A 21,970-nucleotide genomic window follows, 5' to 3' on the forward strand; every position below is an offset into this window, starting at 1 on the left:
AGTGCAGGTATAACCTTTACTGTTGTTGATAATAAGCCCTGGAACAGAAGAACATAACACACTGAGCAGCTTTCCAGGGATATTTAGATCACATATTTTCTAGGTCTTATATTTAAAGAAATACTCAAATAATCTTTTAGACTTCAAGCCATATTAGGTATAAATGGGCCAGCCAAGTCCTCCTAATGTGATAGTAAGAAATGGAATTTTTCTTCTCAATAGTATTCAGACCAATTTCAATCCTCAAAAACACACACATACACACATCAAAAAAAGAAAAAGAAAAAAAAAAGGAAAGTTTAAAGACAGCTAAGTTTAAAGATGAATCAACTAAAATTCAACCTTTAATTTAAACTGAACCTCATTTCTCTCATATTTTGAATGTGTACCTTGCTTTGAAGATGAGAAAGTCTTTAACAAAAGCTCCCTACACACACCCTTGCTTTGTTCCCTGCTTCTATCAAGAGGGATTTCTGAACCCTTGGTATGCCATGAGTGAGAAGCTTCACTTTAAGAAAGATACATGTCTTAAAAATACATCATTCTCCAAGTGGAACAGGTAGATACATCAACTTGTTACACCTCAGTGATAAATATAAGCATTCATAGTCCAGAGAGAGGCACAACAATTCAGTGGATACTGGAGATGTACCTTGGAAGAATAAATAATTTGAAGTTGGTGTTTCAAAAACAATTGGTTTCAGGCCAACCAACTCCAATGCAGCTATTAATCAGCATAATGGGATTTTTTACAATTTAAAAAATATCACTCTGGAGTTTTATCCAAATATATCTTAATATGAACTATGAAACACCAAATTACTTGGTTACCTCACACAGTTTTCCTGACTTTACCTTTATTTTGCCTGGCTGATCCTGTGATTCACAATTCAAAGTTTTATTGATTTAGAGTCCAGGTTTCGGTTTTACAGAACACCAAAACAGTAAATTTATTTCTATTTCTCTCTCTCTCTCATCACTTTTTCATTTCTCTCTCTCTCATCACTTTTTCCCTGCCATTTTTTAAATTAAAACATTAAAGCTCTTGTCCCTGGTATTTGGGATTGAAGTTCTACAACATTCAGAACGCTGTAATGGAAATTACCTGTTTTATTTCTATTCCTAAGAAAAAAACAAACATGATAACATTTTCAGTGAAAAATAAGCTGGTCTTTGAAAGATATTCATTTTAATGACCAAAAGTCCTATAAGTAAAATCAACAAGGAAGGGTGTTTGGTGCTCTTGAAAAGAAAGAGGAAAGTATTCACTCACATTTCCTTTTCACAATTTATTCTTTGTTAATTTCCTTTTATATCTCTGAGATATCCCTGTAAAATTTAGTGAATGATACAGTTTCTTCTATTAGCCAGTCCACTTCTTTTATAGCTACATAATTTTAAAACAGATCATAGTTTTCACAATCCAGATACCCGCACAAGTCTTCAGGAAATATAAATTGGTCTAGTTCCATCAAATTCAAGGAGCCTATATTGCTTCACACAGGAAGAGAAAGTTTAGATTACAGAGCTGCAGATTAATTCTGGTAAGTAATAAAATAAAATGTTTATAAGACAATAAATAGTTTAAAAATCCATGCTTTGCAATTATTAACAATATTTATCTACCCTTTTGCAAGAAATTATTACATGATTAAGTAAGTGCTATGTAGCTAACTCTCCAAAATTTTCTTCTAATCCATTCTGCCCACAAGTTCAAGACCAAGTTGTGCGCTCACTCATTGCCTGATCAAATATCAACACGTGTCATTTGTGACTAAGCTCATGTTCAAAACCACTTGAATATTCAATAATTTAATGTCCTATTTCAATAATCTTAGCAGCTGTTAAATTATTCATTTACTTCCACATGTACACTGTGCCAGCAGACAACAAAGTCTCTCATCTCTCAGAGAGGTATCTCATGACAAAGAAACTCTATTGGCAAATCCAGGGATGACTGTAGAGATACTCTGGGCTCATCCCAGCCAAAATTACAGACTAGGATGTGTAATCCTAGGTCTTACCTCTTGAGAATGCCTCAGGTAATCACAGAATGGTATGGTATGCCTACCAAAGTCTGGATTTTTAATTTTCTGGTACTTGTAATGGAGATGTTCCAAACCTAGTCAAAAGAGAAGTTGCCAGCTATTTCTAGAGGGTAAATAAATAACTCTATTATTATAAACTAAGTAGCTACACAGTGTTATAAAATATACACGTATACCCCATATTGTCCCACTAAATGCATAATGGGTAAAAAAAAAAAAATTACAGAATTTCATAAGGCTAAACAGACTATTTCCACTTTTTCAGCAGAATTTGGAGTACAGCCCTCCTCTGAGGGCTTAGTACTAAGTGGTACTGAGCCACAGCACTTTGTAGTACTTCTCCCTGCTGCTGCTCAAAGGATGAATCCAGTGAGCCACATCACAGCAAAGCTGAAAGATGAGATGAATGATGCATAGAATTTCTGAGAATGAAAGAGGTGGAGGATTACTAAATGAAGAGTCAGAATGTCAATCCTTTTCACACCAAAAGAGACAATATAGAATTAATTTCTTCCCTTTGGAGGATGTGTTTCTAAGCAATGAGAAATGAATAATGCAGGCAGAGGATATGCCAAAACAATAAGTATCAGGCACTGCCTGTGAGGGTAAATATTCTGAAAAATGATGAGGTTTTTTTTTTTTAATTAGTCAGGATGCCACTTTAAAAGATGTCACTTTAGAAGACACTTCAGGATAGGATACAAAGACATCATTCTTCCTACTTATTCCTGGAGATTAGCACTCAACCATCTCCCATATAAGACAGGCAGTGGTCCCAAAAAAATTCACCTAATCTTCCATCCATCTTATGACTCTTTTGCTTCTTCAGTGTTGCATCAAATAACCAAGACAAACTAAGTCTAATTCTATTAAAAATTATGCCATAAAGTGAAAATGGCAAAAATAACACTTGGTTTTTCTGAATTATATTTACTGCTTCTTTTTAAAAGCTATTCTGAAGTTCACTTTTTGTAACATGCAACATACTTAGCTGACTGAAATTAGACACAGTGAGCCAATTCTTGCTGTGTTTTTCTTGCTCATCCCAGACATTGATTTCTGCAGGCTCTGAGTTCACTTGAGTGTTCTGGGGGCAATCATCCACTCTAATCACCTGCCAATGCACAGACAAAACAATACTGAATTACAGGATGACTAGCATCTCCAGCTCCTCTAACAGCATATGATGTGGCCTTTCAGAGCATCTCTGAAATGCCAATGAATGAATGAATGCACTCCCAACTGAGAAATATTTTCCCAGTGTTGCTTCAAACTGCAGAAGACATGTTGCTTTTGTCTAGCAAGCACTGCAGTCTCACGCTGTCTGAAGGTATTTGAACTTTGAGACTTAATACCTTGAGAGATACTAGATTTCAAAGTTCAAGTCCAAGACACTTTGCTGACCTGGGTATCTTATGTAAACAAACCGATCTTCAGTATTCATCTCATTAAACAATGATAATTCTTTCCAGATAATGAAGACCCTAGAAATTTCTTTGTCGGTGCTAGAAATAGATTTTTATTTATGAACACATGGACACAGTTGCAAAAGTAGCCCCAGATGTATACAAAGTCATATACGTTCTTCAATGTGCTAAATGTCTGATGGATTCAGAGAAAAGTCTATGGAACTCTTGCAGGCAGGAGACAATGTTATGAGGCCTATCTTGCCTGAGTACAGTTGTAAAACCCCTGGATATGGTCACTGCTTCAGTCTATTCTAGATCACATGAAACCTCCACAAGCTCTACTGACAGCTGACATGCAACAACTGATTTATGTTTCTCACCACAAAATCAGTATCAAAATGGTATACCAAAGTCCTTGGATGCCAGCAATTTCAAAACAGAAATCCCACACATCCAAAAAAAGAAAAAATTGAACCAAAGCTAGACACCCACAGGAAATGCTGCAGTTTGTGTGCAGCGTTTTAAATGTATGCATTTTCAATTAAATCACAGTGCAGAACTGCTCTTAAGGAATGAAAAATACAAATTTGAGATATACAATTGTCTTGTGTCTGCCCATACCGGCACCTGAAGAAGTTTTTGATTCCTCTTTCCTCTTCCAGAATTTCTGTCTCTGTTTTGCTGTTTTGCTTTTGTTGCCTCACTGTGGTGTAGCTCACAGGATTCTGAAGATTCTGTAGGAAAGAGTCAAAAAATACCTTTAAGCTACAGAGTTTCTGTTTACTAAGGGAAAATCTGATTGGACTGAGAACTGGCACATGTCTAAAGCAATCTGAAAAGGAGTTGTTTTATCCAAATGCAGTATTCAAGCAGTTCCATGCAAAGATATGCGCCATCACAAGACATAAAACAACTAATGTCATACATCACCTCATACTATTCATAATTAAAACTGGAATCTGATGTATTTTAATGCTTGGTAAGCAAACTTGATGGTAGACGGAGAGGTATTTAAACTGACTACAGAAATGTGTGCTGTGTCATTCTCCATGCACCCATCTCTGATATTGCTAATGTATCTCCACAGGATCATGTAAAGTATTTTGGTTCCTGCAACTCTGTCTTTGCATCCCCAGGGCAAGAGACTTCCCCAGAGTGAGCACAATCCTTCTGCCACCTGGCTGTGTAGCCACAGACATGAAGATTCCATGGACATCTGGCTGACGCACAGATGTCTTGCAGCTTGGATCTTGCAGCAGGCACACTTTGAATATTCCCAGCACCCAGAACCACACATACAAAGTGAAAGAGACACTATGGACTTTCACCTACTATCCTCCACTGCAGCTAATACCTTCTGGATGCAAATGAAGCATTTTTGTGATGTCTTGGATTCTCCAGTAGGAGATACTGTACACACTTAATGTTTTATAATTACCGCTTACAGCCTTGCAGACTTTCCCTGATCTCTCTTTCTTAGGGGATGGTAAGCTGTTGCTTCTGCAGAAATTCCAGTTCCTCCAGAGAGGGCTGATCCAGAAGGAGATGCTTCGCTTCAGCCTGTTTTGAGAGATGCTGGTGCTGTGACATGACTTGACAGAGTTGTAGGAGAAAGACTTCAAATCACTTAACTGGACATCCCTGGTGAGATTATTCTGGCAATTGTTGTCCCTGTCATAGGAGGAAGGTAGGTACAGAGCTTTCTTCTTTGAATCCGAGATGAAAACTCCTTTTTCATCGCCTTCAGAGAATCCCCAGTTCACATAACCACCTTCTGTTTCTTCCCTGTCATCACAGGGGGATGCTGCACTTTCTTCAATACCCAGCGGTAGCTGAAGATCAAGGGGATGAGCAGCTTCTGCAGCATTAATCTTTTCTGATGGCAAATGAATAACAAAGTCTTTCTGGCTCCATTGGTAACCTTCTGTTTCTTTGCCAAGGAAGCTGATACCTGGCAAATTTTGAGGAACCACAGTGCTACTTTGCAGGTTATCTCTGAATGCCTCATCCTTGTACTTGGCAGCAGTGTTCAAAAAAGACAAATTTAAGGTGACATCCTCAGAAAAAGACCCTCCCTGATGGTCAGGGGGCACCAGCAAAAACTGCCCATACCTAGGAGTCGACTTCGTCTCAGAGGATACTCCTGAAGTGAGTGTGTCTGTTTCTATTTCCACCTTTTTAGAGCTGTCTTCTACCACCTTGTTACTCTCAGACTTCAAGAGTTTGCAGTGTGATGGAGACTGAGTCCTTACCAAGCTCCGTAAGAGGGAGGGTGGCATGCTGTAATAGTGGTATTTCTTGTCATACAAGCCCTCCAGGCTGCTCAAGGTCTTTGAATAGAATGCATTGCTCCAGCTATGGGGCAGCTTCCTACAGGTTTGATGTTTTGTGTCAGCCAGTAAGGCTTCTTTCACCTTCAAGGTGTCTACAGCTGAAAGCACTTTCAGGATGTCCACTGTCAGGGCAGACAGGTCTTGCAAATGTCCTAGCTGGCTGTCCAGGGAGAGTAAAGACTCCTTGATATAAAATACCTTCTCATGCACTTCTTTAAGTTGTTGAAACATCTCTTCCACTCTAGGTAGAAAAAGAAAACATAACTAAAATACCACTCTAAGTAGAAAAAGAAAATATAACTAAGATACCAAAACATAGGTCTTTATATCTGTTTGAGAGATGATGAAAGACCACCATTAATACATTTCAAAAAGTCAGTGTTTCAAACAGGCTTTTTTTTTTAATGGTGACTTTCATTATCATTAATATCTGCATTTCACAAAACCCAGCCAAACTGCCATTGGGTTTCTTAAGGAAATTAACATTTTGCTCATGGAGTACCTATTTTAAAATTTGCTGTTTTCCTACGAATACCCTTTAACTGCCATAGAACTACTAAAACATTGATGGCAGATTACATTGGGTATGGCTGCAAATTAAGTATACTTCTGTCAGCTAGGCATCCTGTATTTTACATTTCTTGTGAAAGCATGAGAAGGAAAAGGCTCACACAAAATCTTTAATCCTGCATTTTTCAAATACTAGGGACTGCTGAGAAACTGGTCTTCCCAAGAACATATTTGGCCTCCAGAAGCAGATTCTATGCATCTTATGGCATTGGTTATCTTCAGGTAAAATTCAACTGCCAAAAAAACCTAAGCCTGATTTATTATCCTCAAATCCCCAGTGAAAAGTGGAGGAGTTTCTCGGCCTGGAATTAAATCCTTTTAACCAAATCATTATCTTTATATTTCCTGAAGATACTCTCTGATATTTTATCACTAAGACAATGATAAGCTAGCTGCAGGGAATATGCAGAAGTAATTTCTTTCCTTTCTCACAGAGTTACTAAAATATGTAGTATTAAGACATTGCTGTATAAAATTAAGGACCAATGTTCCAGAACGTTTTGTTCATCTAAATTAACTTCTTGCATTGACGTCATGCGATGCTGTGAAGAGTGTACCCCTTTAACCATGTGCACACTGCATGGGTCTGGGGATGCAATTCTGTCAGCAAGGCTTCCCAGACAGATCTGACATACACCTCAAGCAGATGCAGATACAGAAACAGAAACAGTTCCATCAAATTCACAAGGCTTATGCGCTCAGGAAAAAAAATTCCTTTACATATATATATTTAACTAGTAAATGAAACTTTCTTGAAGTAATAAATTCTGTAGTTTCTGAACAAAACTACTTATTTAATTTCTTTTAGAGGGGATGTTTCTTTTGCTTCTGTGTTTAATTTTAACATGCAGAAAATAATGTTATGCTTTCTCTAGGCAAAACAAATTTGTTAGATGAAATCAGTGCTGACATTCAGTAAGACTTTTTATAGTGTCCATTTTTTTTAGCTAATCCCATTAAACGTAATCGTTGATTTGCCATTGATTTCAATAGAAAGCTTAAGTTTATTGATATTGTGTAAACCAAGACACCACATTGCAAATAATGCTACAATGGTTTTCTGGTTGCTTCTGTAAACAGCTATTATGCCAAATCACAAGCACTACTCTCTGTCCCTACACTACTAAGCTTTTATGTAAAATTGGATATTGTATGCTGTTCTCTGGCTTGCTTTTCTAGTGCTACCTGATCTGCACAAGTGAAAGTGAGCAGCACTTCACTGTGCACACTGCACAGGTCTGGGGATGCAATTCTGTCAGCAAGGCTTCTCAGACAGATCTGACATACACCTCAAACAGATGCAGATACAGAAACAGAAACAGTTCCATCAAATGCATAGGCATGTTCAGAGTGGCCATAACGAGGTCCAAAAGCATTAACTTATCAAAGTCTTTTTATATGACAAGTTTATACAAAGAACATAAATATGCATCAAAACACACCTTTCTGTGGTCAAACGGATCCTTTCACTGCCACTGGAACTCAGGTTTTCGTTCTTTTCAAGAAAATATTCTTCTACACACTGTTCCTCAAAGTCATGGAGTTTCTTTAACTCCTCATCACTCAGGTAGAGCTCTGAATAAAGGAAGTAGGAATCAATATGAAGCATGTTAATAATTGCAATCATGTATAAGCATGCATGACAGGAAAAAAAGAGGAAAAATATCCAGTCAAACTTGTTTATGCTCCCTCCCTTGACAAGAATGAATCAGACCTAAGTGCATGAATTTGAGCTTGAGTATGAAGATTCAAATACATGAAAATGTGGGATTTTGTCTTTCCTTACATAGGGAACAAAATCACACAGGCAAAAATTCCAGTACACTCCTCTTTAAAGCCTCAAAAATACATATCTGAATGGCTGCTCACAAAGATTAATTTCCTCACAAATATTTTCCTGTACTTTTTTATACATGTGTCATTCACAAGAAATGAACATGTATTACAGAAGTTTCACTCCATTTTGTCCCAGGCACTCATTTAGAGCTAGTCACCTACAACAATTACAGTCCATTCAGGTGTTAAAAGCAGCAAAGCTTTCATTTTTTTTTTCCTCCCGATTGGTTAATATGCTCATATCTATAAAACATTAATATATCCTTAATAAAAGTTCATATGTACAAAACATTAAGACCTTCCACCCCAATATTATTGGGGGGAAAAAAGCATTCAGAAGTTTAAAGCTCCATAACTTGGGTTGCTCAAGGCGCTCTTCTAGCACACCAAGACTTCTGAGAGAACAGCTCCATTACAAGGCAGTACAAAGAAATGCATATGGTGAAAGCTGCTTCTCTGGTTCAAATTACACATTTTCCAAGCTCCTCTTTTCTGTCCTTTTTTTATGTACCAAAGTCCTCACTATATTTGCTATTCCAAACAACAAGGCAGTGTTTTCTACAAGGACATAGTACTCAACTGCAACACACAGCTTAGCAGTGAAGACCCCCCCAGTGTTCTGGGGTTCCCCCTCCCACTCCCAATGAGACTTCATCACCTTCCAGACACTTTTCTCCTCTATTTGACTTGTGTTCCTTCCTCCAAAATTTTACTCTGTATCTTGGTATTGATTTTCCACAGGGTGGCCCTGGGTACTTGTTGTGAAAACCAGTAAAATATAACAATACCAAAACTAAAGTAAGAGAAAGCTATCAAGCAGAAGTGCATAGAAAAGGTCCCCAGAGGTGCCTAAACAGAAAAAAAAAAAAAATACCCCTCCTTCTGAGAGAAATGTAAGGAAGCCACAAACCCTCTTCTGTGCAAGGATTTTTAGATGTGCTAAGCAGGGTTTCAGTTTTCCTTCAGCCTAATGCTCCTTACAAGATACCCTTTATGTTTTGCCACTGACTTATGCTGTGCTTGCACATAAAACAAGCAATGGCACTTCAAAGGTAGGCTGGTGTATCCAGTCGTGATGGGGGAGCTGAATCAGGGAGCAGCAGTACAGCAGTTCAGCATTGACTTGGTAAGTCTGTTTTTGAGCTCTGTAACCACCTGTGAGCATGCCAAGTACCTTCAGAGATTCATGTTCAGCAGAGAAAATTCTAAGTGAGGCACACAGGGTCTGCCCACCTCTATTATAAAGCATCAGGGGTGTGAGTTGCATCAAAAAGGATGAGTCTGTATAATACTAGATACCAATGCTTCCCAATGTTTTTTTAGATATGATTACAGTCACCCCTTCCCCATTTCCCTTCCTCACACCCACCGCCAAGCCCCACTACCGAGTATTCATGTCCATCCCAGCATCCTGAGGTCCCTTTCCCACAACAGCTCAGGCTACTCCTGGCAGAGACAGTGGGACAGGGAATTGGCATCACTTTAAGAAGGCTTTAGGAAAGACCTGGCATGAAGAAGTCCAGGCTGGGAAAAGTGCAGAAGGTAAGGTGCAATGATAAGCCAGTGCAGAAAGGGACAGAAGCAGCAAGGAGGTGGGAAGCCTCTCTGCATCTGCAATTACTGGATCTCCTCTACCCTTGGGCTCTGCAGCTACTTTTCCCCAGGTAATGAAAAAGGAATTACTGGTCTTTTCATTACAAACATACAGAAACTTATGCCTTTGGTACTGCTTAATTTTTTTTAAAACAATAAATTATTTAGTTCCTACAGAATAAGTTGCTGTCCCTTTACTTCAGCTCAGAGTTTGAGGTATCTTGACTGATGCTCAGTATTTAGCACAGCAACAGCCAACTACAAAGCAAAGCATTTCCCCACTTTTTTTTTTTTTTTGGTACTCAACTCCACAGTGATGGGAGTGACAATGAACTATTTCTTTTAGTTCCCAGCTTACTTAGTCCAACATCGCCTTCCTCTTGGTCCAACTCATTTGGGGGCTGATGGTGGAAGATGCGTTTTATCAGAAGCCCAATGTGACTCAGGAGGATGAACGGTGGAGGCAGCCATGGTTTCTCATGGTAGGTCATGATGTAGCGATAACGGTTGTACTTCCAGAGCTTGTTCGATATGGATTTCAAATCAAAGTAAACATTACTGAGGAGAGAGCCACAAAAGGAGAGGGGAAGGAGGGTAAAACACTCATGTGAGGAATACTTCAATATAGCACATGACACTTCTCTACAGATCTAATCTGACACTGGTCCCATTCCTCCAGTGAGGTAAATCAGCTTAGCAGTTCATGTGCCTGCAGCTAGTGCACTTAGAATGAGATCTTCAAAGCTGCCTAACAGATCTGGAGATCAAATTCCCATTCACATTAATGGGAGCTGGGCAAAAGATGTCACTGACGTGGCTTTGAAATCCCAGTCATGATATTTAAATTTTAATACATACTCTGACTGAAAATTCAGCATTATTTGCCTCTTTGGACTGGATTAAAAGTAGGTGTTAGACTAAGGGAAAACTTTAACAAAATAGTCTGCAGCTACATGAGCCATTCTTCTGCAGAATACTCATTGGAGCTGTAAAATTATCAAATGTGACTGCACTGAATAATTTTCTGTGTCTACTATGACAGACCCAAGCACAGGAGAGAAATGTTGTCATTTCTAGAATTTCATTTCTAGTCATTTCAGATGCACTGTCATTCTACATAGTTAACACATAATCACAAAAACATCGACTTTCCTTCTGAGAGTATAATTAAATGTTTTCCTCATACCCACCCATTTCTGGTCCTACTTCTGGAACAATCAAATCACTACGCAGAAGATTTACCATATCATCAATACATTAGTTCCAGAAAGAATTCAGATAACAATTTCATACATGTAAAATAATACATAATGTATAAAATAATAGCTTGATTCCTTGACACAATTTCAATAAGGGAATTTCCTATTGGAAGTGGAAATAAAATGGGTTTTGATAGTTCAGGTTTTTTTGCATATGAAAGAGTTCTTTTATAATTTGAATTTTTTTAACCTACAGCTGACTTTTTCTTCCCCAGAAATGTTAGAACTATAAGAAAACATAAATAACTGCTTGCGTTAGGCTGTTCTTTACTAATATTTTACAGAACTTGCTCCACTACAAGGGGTTCATGTTAAAACATGAAGCATTAGAATTACTAAAAAGACACTGATAAAATGTTATGAATTACTATAGAATTACTATAAAGACCTTTTGTACTGTGGCAGCAGACATTAAAAGGCAAATTTTTGGAAACACTACTGTTAAATTTCAGTCTAGAACATATGAGATTGCTTAAAGTAAGTAAGAATTTTCAAATTATTTCCTAACGGAAAAGCATACTCTTACTTTATCCTCTTCACTTGAACACCTTCCACTTATCTGCTAGTTTAAAACTTGGCCTCCCTTATTATGAATGTTATATAGGATTTTAGCACAACAAATACAACTTTTAGGAAGGGAAAATTACTTCACAGATTAATTAATGCTGGGTTTTTTATCATCTGCAATTGTCCGCTCTCATTCTTTTTAAGTGACAAGGAGTTTAGTTGTCTTCTCACTATCCCTTTCCTTGCACCATCTAGCTAGTGCCATTCTTTCCTTTATTTTGCTTACCCCCATGGCTGATGGGGTACAACACTGCCATCAATGTGCCCTTGCTGGGGCAGTTTTGGTGAAAACCTTCCCAGAAGTGCAGGCAGAAGATACATTAGTTGCTTTTGTAGCAATATACCAAGGTACCTACTTAAAAAATGCAATGAGCAAGTTGACCATGATGATGTACTGCACAAAGAGATAGACAGCTTGCAGAAACGGTGTGAGAAAGGAGCCAGGAGGACAGTCTTCATTGGCTTCACAAACTGGAAATGAAGGACATACAGAACATGGGTAGCACAGAAGCCAGAGCAGAGCACAGCAATGGCCTGTGCTTCTCATTTGTCCCAGCAAGAAACAGAATAGTCCTCACTAATTTCACAGGGATTAATCACTAAATTTCGAAATTAAAGGTTGACCTCTACCAAAAGGAGAACTGAGAACTTTGTGCTACTACTGCCTTAGTTACCATGTTCAGAAGATGTAGACACCACTTCATACATATCAATTCTTATGCCAGACATTCCATTTTTTGTTAAAGGGAGATACGCAGCTGATACGTATTTGGGGGATGACTTTTACCCAAGTAAGCTGAAATCCAAATCTTTGATCCTTAAGACAGGAGCACCACAGGCATAAAGCAACAAATAGTGGAAATTAGGGGATCCCTTCTGATGTTTTTAAATAAAAATAAAGTCAAAATAAATACTTAAGTCAAAATAAATACTTCTCAATCTTTTTAATTTCTAATCAAATTGAGGAAACTTTGAAACGTACTTAAAAAGAAGCAGCCCTAAATTCAAGACATATTCTGCAGGATAAAGAGTCACTAGAGAAATCATAGCTTTATTTGGGAAGTGTCAAATTTCTAAAGGTTTAGAATTATTAAGTGATTAAATGGATTAAACTGGGAAACTTAACAGTGTGCTTTCATTAAAAGAATTTTGATTTATATAACCAAAATACATGTGACTGTTTCAGCAGTAATAAAGGATGCAACATGGCAGATTATTTTAATGAATGTGGTCTGTGCTGAACTATGTACCTTAAATATATATTTCTCTTTGCATGACTACTTTTCTATTTTAGGGACTTTTCTATTTTACTTATACCTTCAGTCAGTAGCATGAGAGTGCCTTACATCTATAATGCTTAAACATCTCTGGAGTGCCTGTTCCTCTCTCTTACTGAAACAAGGTCAAAGCCATAATCAAGATACAAGATTTTTCATATTTACATAGATTGGTTCTATTTCTCCTATGCGCACATGGTTTATCTGTTTAAGAATGGTACATTATCTCTCTCTTTCTTTTCCTCTTTTATTCTTTATTCCTTAAAGGCAACTTTTCTATTTTCTCCAAGAGATTAGCAGCTTTGGATTGAAAATTTGTTTCACTGGCAGATCCCCTGACCAGGAAGTAGCTTAGTATTAGTTCCTATGCACTATAACCTGATATTTGCAGGATATTTAATTTGAAGGGTTTAGAGTTTAAACCAGTTTAGCTTTCACAAAGAAGCTCGTATTTTCAGCATCATTCATGCAGTATTACTCAGTATGGACATACATATACTGGAATCAGAACTGTTTAAGGAAGAACAGTCTCAGCAGGTAGTCAAAACTCAGGAGACCAAAGTAGACATGCTTCTGCACATATTTAATTTAAGCTATTGAGGTATAGTCTCAAAATTACCTACCATCTATTTCTCCAGCATAGACCTCACCAAACATCATCCAGTAGGGCTGAAATACAATATCTCGTGCCAGTGTCCAAGAAGGAGGCTCCTCTGGTGAAAGAATCGCCTTTCGTGACACCCCAAAACTCAGCAGGACTATGGCCATCATGATCACAATACAGAACATGTTTCCTGTCTGGAAGACATGTTTGCATAAAATAATTAGTTGTTTTAATTATATGTAAAAGAGTATTCATTTATTCATTCAATACTCTTCATTATATGAAGAGTATTCATTTTAGGGAAGAGTATCAATCATTGTTTGTACAAATCAGAATATAAAACCAGGGGTAATCATGAATATAGATGAATAATAATATGCTAAAGGAAATAAAATATTTTGTTTCTATGACCTGGACTACATGAGCATTTTATAGATGTTAAAATCATCCTAGACCAAAAAAGCCACAACTCCTACTTGCTTCATGTGCGCCTCTTACAGCTTAAGCAAGACCTAAAAAATACGGAGATCTTACAATGGTGATTTTGTTCAGTGGTTCTTTCAAAATGAGAGAAAGAACAGCAGTGAAAATTACTTTGGTCCTAAACAGTTACCATGAAAAACAGAATATAAATGTATTAAGAAGAGAATTCTCTGCAACCAAGGCAAATAACTGTAGGAATCTTCACATGTCCCCCAGTACTAGACAGATGTACAGCAACAGTTCTTACAGCAAAAGAGAAACAAGATTAACTTTGATTTCCTAGAAATGTTGAAAGATAAATGAGGATATAGTTATTTCAATCAAAAAAACAAAATAATAACGAAACTATTTCCAAGATTTAGGGGAATAAATCTGTCACAGTGAGCCCATCTCCAAGAGGCATTGACTTTTCTTTCTCTTGTTACCAAGCTAGATTGGCAAACTAACTCAAATGCAACCCTTCTCTAGGGAATGAAGTAAAAAATTACTTTTGTGAATAAAGGAATTTAATTAATAAATTAAAGAAAAGTATAATTTTATTATGGTCAACTCACAAACAAAAAAAATCATGGTATTTTCAAGTAAAACTCATTCACTGTGAATCATTAGACCACTTCTCCTTTTCTGTCATTTCTGAATTTTACAAATTCCTGAAGGTAGATGCCTTAGCTACAGAAATATTGCTCCAAAGCACAGTACTTACCATCTTCCCAATCATTGTCAGGTATGGGCCAGCATGCTGATTCACAGCAAAAAGATCAAGGAGCCGAGTATACCAAAATATGATATCCAAGCAGTAAAGCACCCTCCCTGCAGTTTGAACAGGGGGGTTGGACCACCGCAAACCAAAACCAATCATAAACAGGATGATAGCTACAGTATCAGTAAAATTCCAGTATTCATAAATCCACACCTTCACCTTTTGGCAGAATTTTCCAGGTTCTGAGATAAATACCTGAGTAGAATTGGAGTAAAAACACCATAAAATGCCATTAAAATCACATATACATTATTTGACCTTTTCTGTCTGAATTATTTCATATTTGGGAATATATCACTGGGCTATTTGGGAATGTATAATTTCCTCCCCTTTTACTTTTTTTTCTTTTGTCTTAGACCCATTTATTGCATATTACCATTCACCATCAATTTAGATTTTTTACCTAATCTTTAGTGTCATATTGCTAAAGTATGCCACATCAAATGGGATAGCTCTTCCTGAAAAAAAAAATAGATCCTGAATCTGAATCCATTCACTAAAGGGCACATACCTTAGGGGAAGAGAGCAGCCAGTAAAGAATTTTTATGCACACATATTATTAGAAATTAACAAGCATTTTCTAGAGGAATGCTCATGACCTGCAGCAGCCTTTTCATTAACCCCTAAGTTATGGAAAGTACCAGTCTAACCTTGCCACTGGGAAAATAACTAATGTCCTTTATTTCAGACCAAAAATATAAAGAAAGATCCTTGTATGCTGCCAAGGGCAGGTTATAAAAAGGGGTGTTAGCAACTAACAAGGTAACGAATGAACTGTAAGGTAACCCAAAGGGATTTTAAGCTTCACTGAGCAAGTATGTGAAGTGGAATCCTTGGGAGGAGGCAAATAAAATGTTTGCACATTGCCACAATTGAGGGCAAATTGTGCAGTGCTATGTGAGATCACACTGATAAGTACAAGTAAATGAGAGATTTTGAAACATTATGCCCTGATCTTGCAAGAATTTATGCATATAGACACATTAACGTAGACAAGTGATCTAGACTAATTCACATAAGTAACTAGTTGCAGGGCCTAAGGCTTCAGCAATTATTTGATACAATCTAGAGAAACAGAGGTTTGCAGCTATATATAACAAGGTCCTCAGCAGCTAAGCAACTGCATGGCTAAAATAGAGCGTCCTACAAAGGCTTTGCCAACAGACCAGAACTAGAACATGGATAAAGAAAATCAAGTAAAGATATAAATTTCAAAGTGTCCAACGAATTATACTAGAAAGAAGCGCTGTTCTTTCTGCTGTCCCAGCATCATGATGGTGCAAGAGCACAGCAGTGATTTCAAAAGCGCTTGCTATTTTACATTTAACATTTTAACATTTTTCTCAATTGGGAAATCCTGGTATAGATTTTTCCAGTCTTATCTCATGCTGATACAGAACTTGCAAGTCCATTCAAGATGTGATATATTCCCAGTATTTTTACTGTCCCTTGGAATCTTTCTGCTTTCTCATACTGATTTCACAGTCTTCTGAGTGATCTGTATTTGCAGTATCCTTTGCTCAGAACTATGGCTGGCTTTTTGTGGCTGGCTTTATTCCTCTGAAAGTACAGCATTTCAAAAGTCATACAAAAGACTATTCACATTACTCTTATTTACTGTGTGCTGATTCTGCAGTGAAGGCATGTCAGAGCAGATACATTAATTGAGGAAATACATAGCTGCATTTCTCCCAAGACTCAGGTTTGGAGTGCAAGTTGTATTCAGAAGCTTGGGTCTAATCAGCTGCAAATAATTTCAATAATTTTGATTAGAATATAAATTTTTTTTTCCTGTGCTCAATTAATACAGCATTAAAAGTTGATTGTGTTTTTTTTCCAAGTGCATTTATGGAATGCTGGTTAGACTTGATGGAGAGTAATAGATTGTTCTGTGCAAAATATCTATTTATTCATAACAAGGTCTCACTCAAATTAAATACCTAAAGACAGATTTTATTACAAGAAGTCCAATAGTCTACTCAAGAAAATTAAGGACCTGGTGCCTATGTCAAAGTTCAAAATCTCAATTCAGCAGTCACCTACACATTACCAACCAGCTCTACACAGAAAAGTAGAGAATTAAGGACAAAATTTACAATGCATTTTGGACGTCCAAGAACGGGTCTTCTAATAAAAGACTTCCAATAAATTAACTCTCTGTATAATTCTCCATAAAAATAAAGCAGGATTTGGCATTCTTCAGAGAGGTATTCACTGGGTTATAAGAAAGATGAGAAGTTTGAATGGAGAAACTTACCTCCCTGACTTTTTCAATAGCAGTAGTGAAAATATAAATGATAACAAGCCACTCTTGCACACTTGGTCTTGGTTCCATCTTCACCAACACAGTGTAAGTAAAGAGCATGAGGAATGCCAAGTACGACATCTGCAAAACACATAGTGTATAATGCACACAAAAACCTCAAACAAATTTCTGCAAATAAAACAGCTGATTTGCCTCTCTGTAGGAACTTAAACTACTAGGACACTGCCACATTTTTGAGCTACCTCTTTTATGGGAATGTCCCTAGAAATCATCAGAAATTGGTACTTTAATGCTGAAAAAATAGGTAGGAGCAGAAGGTAAACAATTGCAGCATATGCTCATCCCCATAAAAGAGGCAGAATATTTTTATCTTGGATGTTGGACTAGATGGTCTCCAGAGGTCCCTTCCAACAATAACTATTCTGTGATCTGCACCATTCCTTGAATGCAAGGGCAGTCTTATGCTTTTATCCTAGCCTTCTGTAGGGACAAACAACAATTCTCAAAGTTAAATAAGTCACTGATGGTTAATCTGTGCCTTCCAAAACACGGGAATGATATTAGGTGGAAAACACATATGATTACAGCCTGAGCTTAAACATCCTGAGCTTCGCTGACACAGGGTTACTAAAAATGATTTAATATATGCACATTTCCTATAGCAAATGATCCCCTATAGATAAATATTTGCTTTTCCAGAGACAATTCTTACAGAAAGGAACATGAATATCAGTGAAGTATTAAAGATACAGAAGGCCACCTTCAAATCTATCTCAGCCTTTGCTGAGGCCTCTGTAAAAGCCTGAACTTGAGTTTTCCTTTAGTGCCTTATAATAGTTTTTCTGTGTTTTTGGGTTTGGGGCTTTTTTTTTTCAGTTCAGTTGTACCATTTTAGCAGACAATCTTTACACTTAACTATCAGAGAAACATTCAAATGGCTTCCCATCTACACCCACCACTAAGTGACTGCAAACCCATGCTAGAAAAAGTAAAAGCAGGATTAAGTGGCATTTGAAGGATCAAAGGAGGGGTTTATCAATCCAAGTTCTAGAGCAATGACTAACCGTGTGAAACCAGAACTTGACAATTGGTGCATTGTAGAACTCATAGATTTTTCTAGTTCCAGGCAGGTTTCCTTGTCCACCATCTCCTTGGCTTTCATCAGACTTCTGAACAGCCTTTTCCACATCATAACCCTTCTTTAAAAGAAAACAGCATTCTTAAAACAAACAAAAAAAAAAGGTCTATAATTGTAAAGATAATGTTGTTTCAGAGGGAAGACAGATACAAATGTCTAAACTTAGTTCTGGATACACCAACCATTACTGTAGCTTGGTTTTGTCTGGTTATAAATATCTCATTTGCAATAATCAACATGCACTCTGTGAAAGATGCTCTATATGGCACAGCTCTATTGTCTGTATATTTTTTAATAGTATTTGGTATAAGAATAGCCTGTACTTTTGCTAAAGACTAATAGATAAAATCAAAATTAACATTAAGTAGAATGTGTGTGAGCACATTTCTTAGCTGCCTCTAGTAGGGTTGCTCCCTTCCTGCACTAGCAATACGTGTGATGTTGGGAAGGACTTTCTCATTATGGTCAGCACAGAGGTGACATCCAGGACAGATGAAGTAACTTGTAGCAAGTTCACTTAAATCTGTGTCCAAACTAGGGACCTAATGCATACTTCTGGAGAGAATTGGCCTTCAGCCATTTAATTCCGCCTGATGAACATCGTCTCACTCCTCAGAACTGCACTGTGGTAAACAGACAGACTCTGGCACACAAATGACTGATCCTCACAGACTAACCAAAGTATCTTTAGAGCTGACTGGGCTCTGTTCCCCGTGGTACCATAACTGGTGGAAGTCTTGAGACTGAGGCACATGAGACATTTCTGCCTTGCTTTTAAACTCCAGCATCAGGATGGTGGGAGGCAGAAGAATACTCATAATGACCTAGAAGAGAGACAAGATTAATTAAGCACTGACGGCATAACCTAAGGCCACAGTCAGCCGTGCCTGGTGCCAGTACAAATCCAGTGCAATTCCACTGGCTGGGGAAGGCGTCTGCTGGGAATCTGTATCACAGTCTGACAGCCTCAAGATTTGTGCCACTCTTGGCTGATTTATGGCTTTAAAGAGTGTCATTGTACCTGAGGATCCTTTCAATACTGCTCCCTGTGTCTGGAAAGCATCCTTCCCACCAGCAGCTCTGCCAGGGAACAGACAAAGTGGGGAAGCAAGAGCAGGTGAGGAAGAACTGAAAAGTGCTGAGGGACTGGGAAGAGCAACAAAAAATCCTGGATCCTAATGTCATCCCACACATGCTTTTGCAAAGAAATAAAACAGAAGCAAGTACTGTTTTCCCTCCCTCCCTGGCTTTTGTTTCCCAGATGTTCACATTCCACCATATGTTTAAGCATACCTGTATGAAGCTGCATTAGCCATGTTCACAACCAAAAAAACTATATATTAAGCATCTAAAGAGAACCTAAATGATCAGAATAAAAACAGAGCAATGCTACCTTAAACCAGGAGTTCTTCCTCATCTTCAGGCGTCCCATCCACATGTCAGTCAGCAGCATCTGTGTACATGTGTGGGACACAAAAGGCCTCAGCCCCACAGACACAGCCAGCTTCAAGCAAGTTGAGTTGCTCCAGTTTTTCAGTTCATAGGTCAGCAACTTCATGGCCATCTGTTCATTTTGTTTGAATGCTTTGTCCAGCACATCTAAGGCAAGCTGCCCAAATTCCCTAAAGCAGAAAGGAATTAACAGTCAATATAACAGGGATCAGTCCACACTCAGAGTTACTGTTGAAAAGAGGTTGCTGTGAATACTCGGGTAACTAAAATTCAGCTGTCAATCTCAGTAAGCAATTTTTCTCATTCCTTTATCAATATACCTAGTGAAAAACAATTTGGGATGCAAACCTAACAGTTCAGTCCTAAACACAATGTTTAGAGCCATCCTGGTTTGTCATTTTTTATTTGTTTTGCTCTTAACCTCTCTCAGTGATCAAAATGGACCCTACAAAGTTCTTTGTATTTACTTTAACCAACAGATTCATCACCACTGTGGGCAAACATTGCAGCCAGTTGCAAGAGTCTCTCTATGCATTACTCACCTATATTTTTACATAACCCACTTTATATTTTTATATTTTAAATTTTTAAATATGCATTTAGGTAATATGTAAGTAGTTTTCCTTTAACTCTCCACCACATTACACGCCAGTACATAAACTGGATATATATATCCATTATATCCAGTACATAAAAATATCCATGTATGGATATCCATTATATCCATACATAAACTGGACATATATATCCATTATATCCAGTACATATAATGGATATATATATCCATTATACAGTATCAATAGTGAGTATCTGAAAGTACTTTTTTTATACTCCATAATCCATGGCATCACTAACTTTACTAACTCTTAGTGGATTAGGGCAGTCTCTAACCATTCTCAGCACCAAAGAACTTGAACAGAAATGAAGGGAGAACTCATACTTTGAATACTTCTTGAGTTCTTCTGAAGTGTCATCCACCATGTTGCTCTGTTTAGCTTCATGTGCCATTGCTCTGTAGAGTTTACAAGCAACAACAGCTTTGACCATGGCTTCCTCTCCATGCTGCCAGAAGAACATAGCCATCTTCTGTCTTTTCATTAATACTGCCCAAACCAGGAGGTCATTATAGGGGTAGATGAAGCCAGTTGACTCATAATTCTCTGTGTAGTTTATATCCTCTTTTGATTTCTTCTTATACTTTGGGAAAGGGCTGGATCTTTCCTATAAATTTGTTAAAAAAAAAAAAAAAAAAACAAAGAAAAAAAATCCCAGTGAATGGCTGAGGTTCAAATTAATGAAAATAAAACTATACACAAATCTGAATTACAAGTAGCAAACTATCTGATAGCTATATATATTTAAGTCATAAACCACAGCTAGGCCTGTGTTCAGATTACCAATGCTAAGAAGCTGGTAACATTAATGATGGAAAAATATACCTTGCTCTGCATCCATACCTGTTATAAATTCCCTTTCCATAGTGTTGGGCGCTCTCCAAACCCCATGATACCCCATGCTTTTACTCTCTTTTTCATATGAGTCATGATAAAAGAAAACGTACACAGTAGACATCTTAGATACTTAAAGATTATTTTTGCTGTCTGTCCCACTTGTAATGTGAATGTGCTATACATTCATATCTGGGTATTTCTTGGTGAATGGTACAGGAAAAAGAGTTTTACTGATAAAAGAGGAAGTCTCAGTGCTATCATGGGTTCATTTTGGCTCTAATTCCAGCACAGCCACTTAGATACATTTCGCTTTATGTTTTGTCAGATAGATAGATAGATAGATAGATAGATAGATAGATAGATAGATAGATAGATAGATATTAATGCCAGTCTTTGCTCTTCTATCATTCTTTCTCTGAATGTACCTCTTCTTAACAATCTTACTATAGTGCTTTAATAAGCCAATCATGAGAAAGCATTAGGAAAGTCAGAGGAACCCTATTTCTTCCAAATTCAGAAGCATTTTCACACATGCTTGATACTCAGAAATTTGGTGATACTACATGTCAGTGAATTAAAGCTTTTAGCAATTAAAGCATGGAAGTTAAAAATTTATCATAATGTCTGGGCTTGATTTCACCAATAAAATTTCAAGATTTGTACTTTATGAGCAGTGAGCAGTAAAACATTTTTTCCACTGCAGTTTAAGTAGAATTATAAAAATTAAGAGCCTGGCCAGCATGTCTAAAATATGTCCTAAGCAAAGTCTAGAATAAGTAATTATATTACCTTGTATTTGTAAGGCTGTGCAGTTCTGAAGAACTGAGAATGCAAAGTACTTTCAGTGGATCCCATTCCACTCTCCATCTGATTACTCTGATGAAAGGCATGAGACAAGCTTTGAGGCAAGCTTGAGACCACTCT

General features: G+C 37.4%; 1 protein-coding gene across 5 annotated transcripts in view; it reads right to left on the minus strand.

Moving 5' to 3' along the window:
- TRPM6 (transient receptor potential cation channel subfamily M member 6) overlaps window positions 1-21,970 on the minus strand; it is a 100,177-nt gene that overhangs the window by 28,520 nt on the left and 49,687 nt on the right. For 2 of the 5 annotated variants that reach the window (XR_012053093.1, XM_072922520.1), the window contains exons 16-30: window positions 21,836-21,970; window positions 20,536-20,816; window positions 19,537-19,765; window positions 18,821-18,967; window positions 18,070-18,204; window positions 16,997-17,125; window positions 14,683-14,934; window positions 13,516-13,690; window positions 11,972-12,086; window positions 10,148-10,347; window positions 7,803-7,935; window positions 4,896-6,031; window positions 4,079-4,191; window positions 3,036-3,162; window positions 2,025-2,122 (exon numbers count right to left, since the gene is read on the minus strand). Coding sequence is in view for 3 of the 5 variants with exons in the window: in XM_072922520.1 (XP_072778621.1) it covers window positions 2,025-2,122; window positions 3,036-3,162; window positions 4,079-4,191; window positions 4,896-6,031; window positions 7,803-7,935; window positions 10,148-10,347; window positions 11,972-12,086; window positions 13,516-13,690; window positions 14,683-14,934; window positions 16,997-17,125; window positions 18,070-18,204; window positions 18,821-18,967; window positions 19,537-19,765; window positions 20,536-20,816; window positions 21,836-21,970 (3,405 nt within the window). In the remaining 2 variants the exon portion in view is untranslated. The remainder of the gene's footprint in view (window positions 1-2,024; window positions 2,123-3,035; window positions 3,163-4,078; window positions 4,192-4,895; window positions 6,032-7,802; window positions 7,936-10,147; window positions 10,348-11,971; window positions 12,087-13,515; window positions 13,691-14,682; window positions 14,935-16,996; window positions 17,126-18,069; window positions 18,205-18,820; window positions 18,968-19,536; window positions 19,766-20,535; window positions 20,817-21,835) is intronic. The other 3 variants (XM_072922522.1, XM_072922521.1, XR_012053094.1) reach the window with 3 other exon arrangements.

This window comes from Taeniopygia guttata, chromosome Z (assembly GCF_048771995.1).
Source record: "Taeniopygia guttata chromosome Z, bTaeGut7.mat, whole genome shotgun sequence".
NCBI classification, from domain to species: domain Eukaryota; kingdom Metazoa; phylum Chordata; class Aves; order Passeriformes; family Estrildidae; genus Taeniopygia; species Taeniopygia guttata.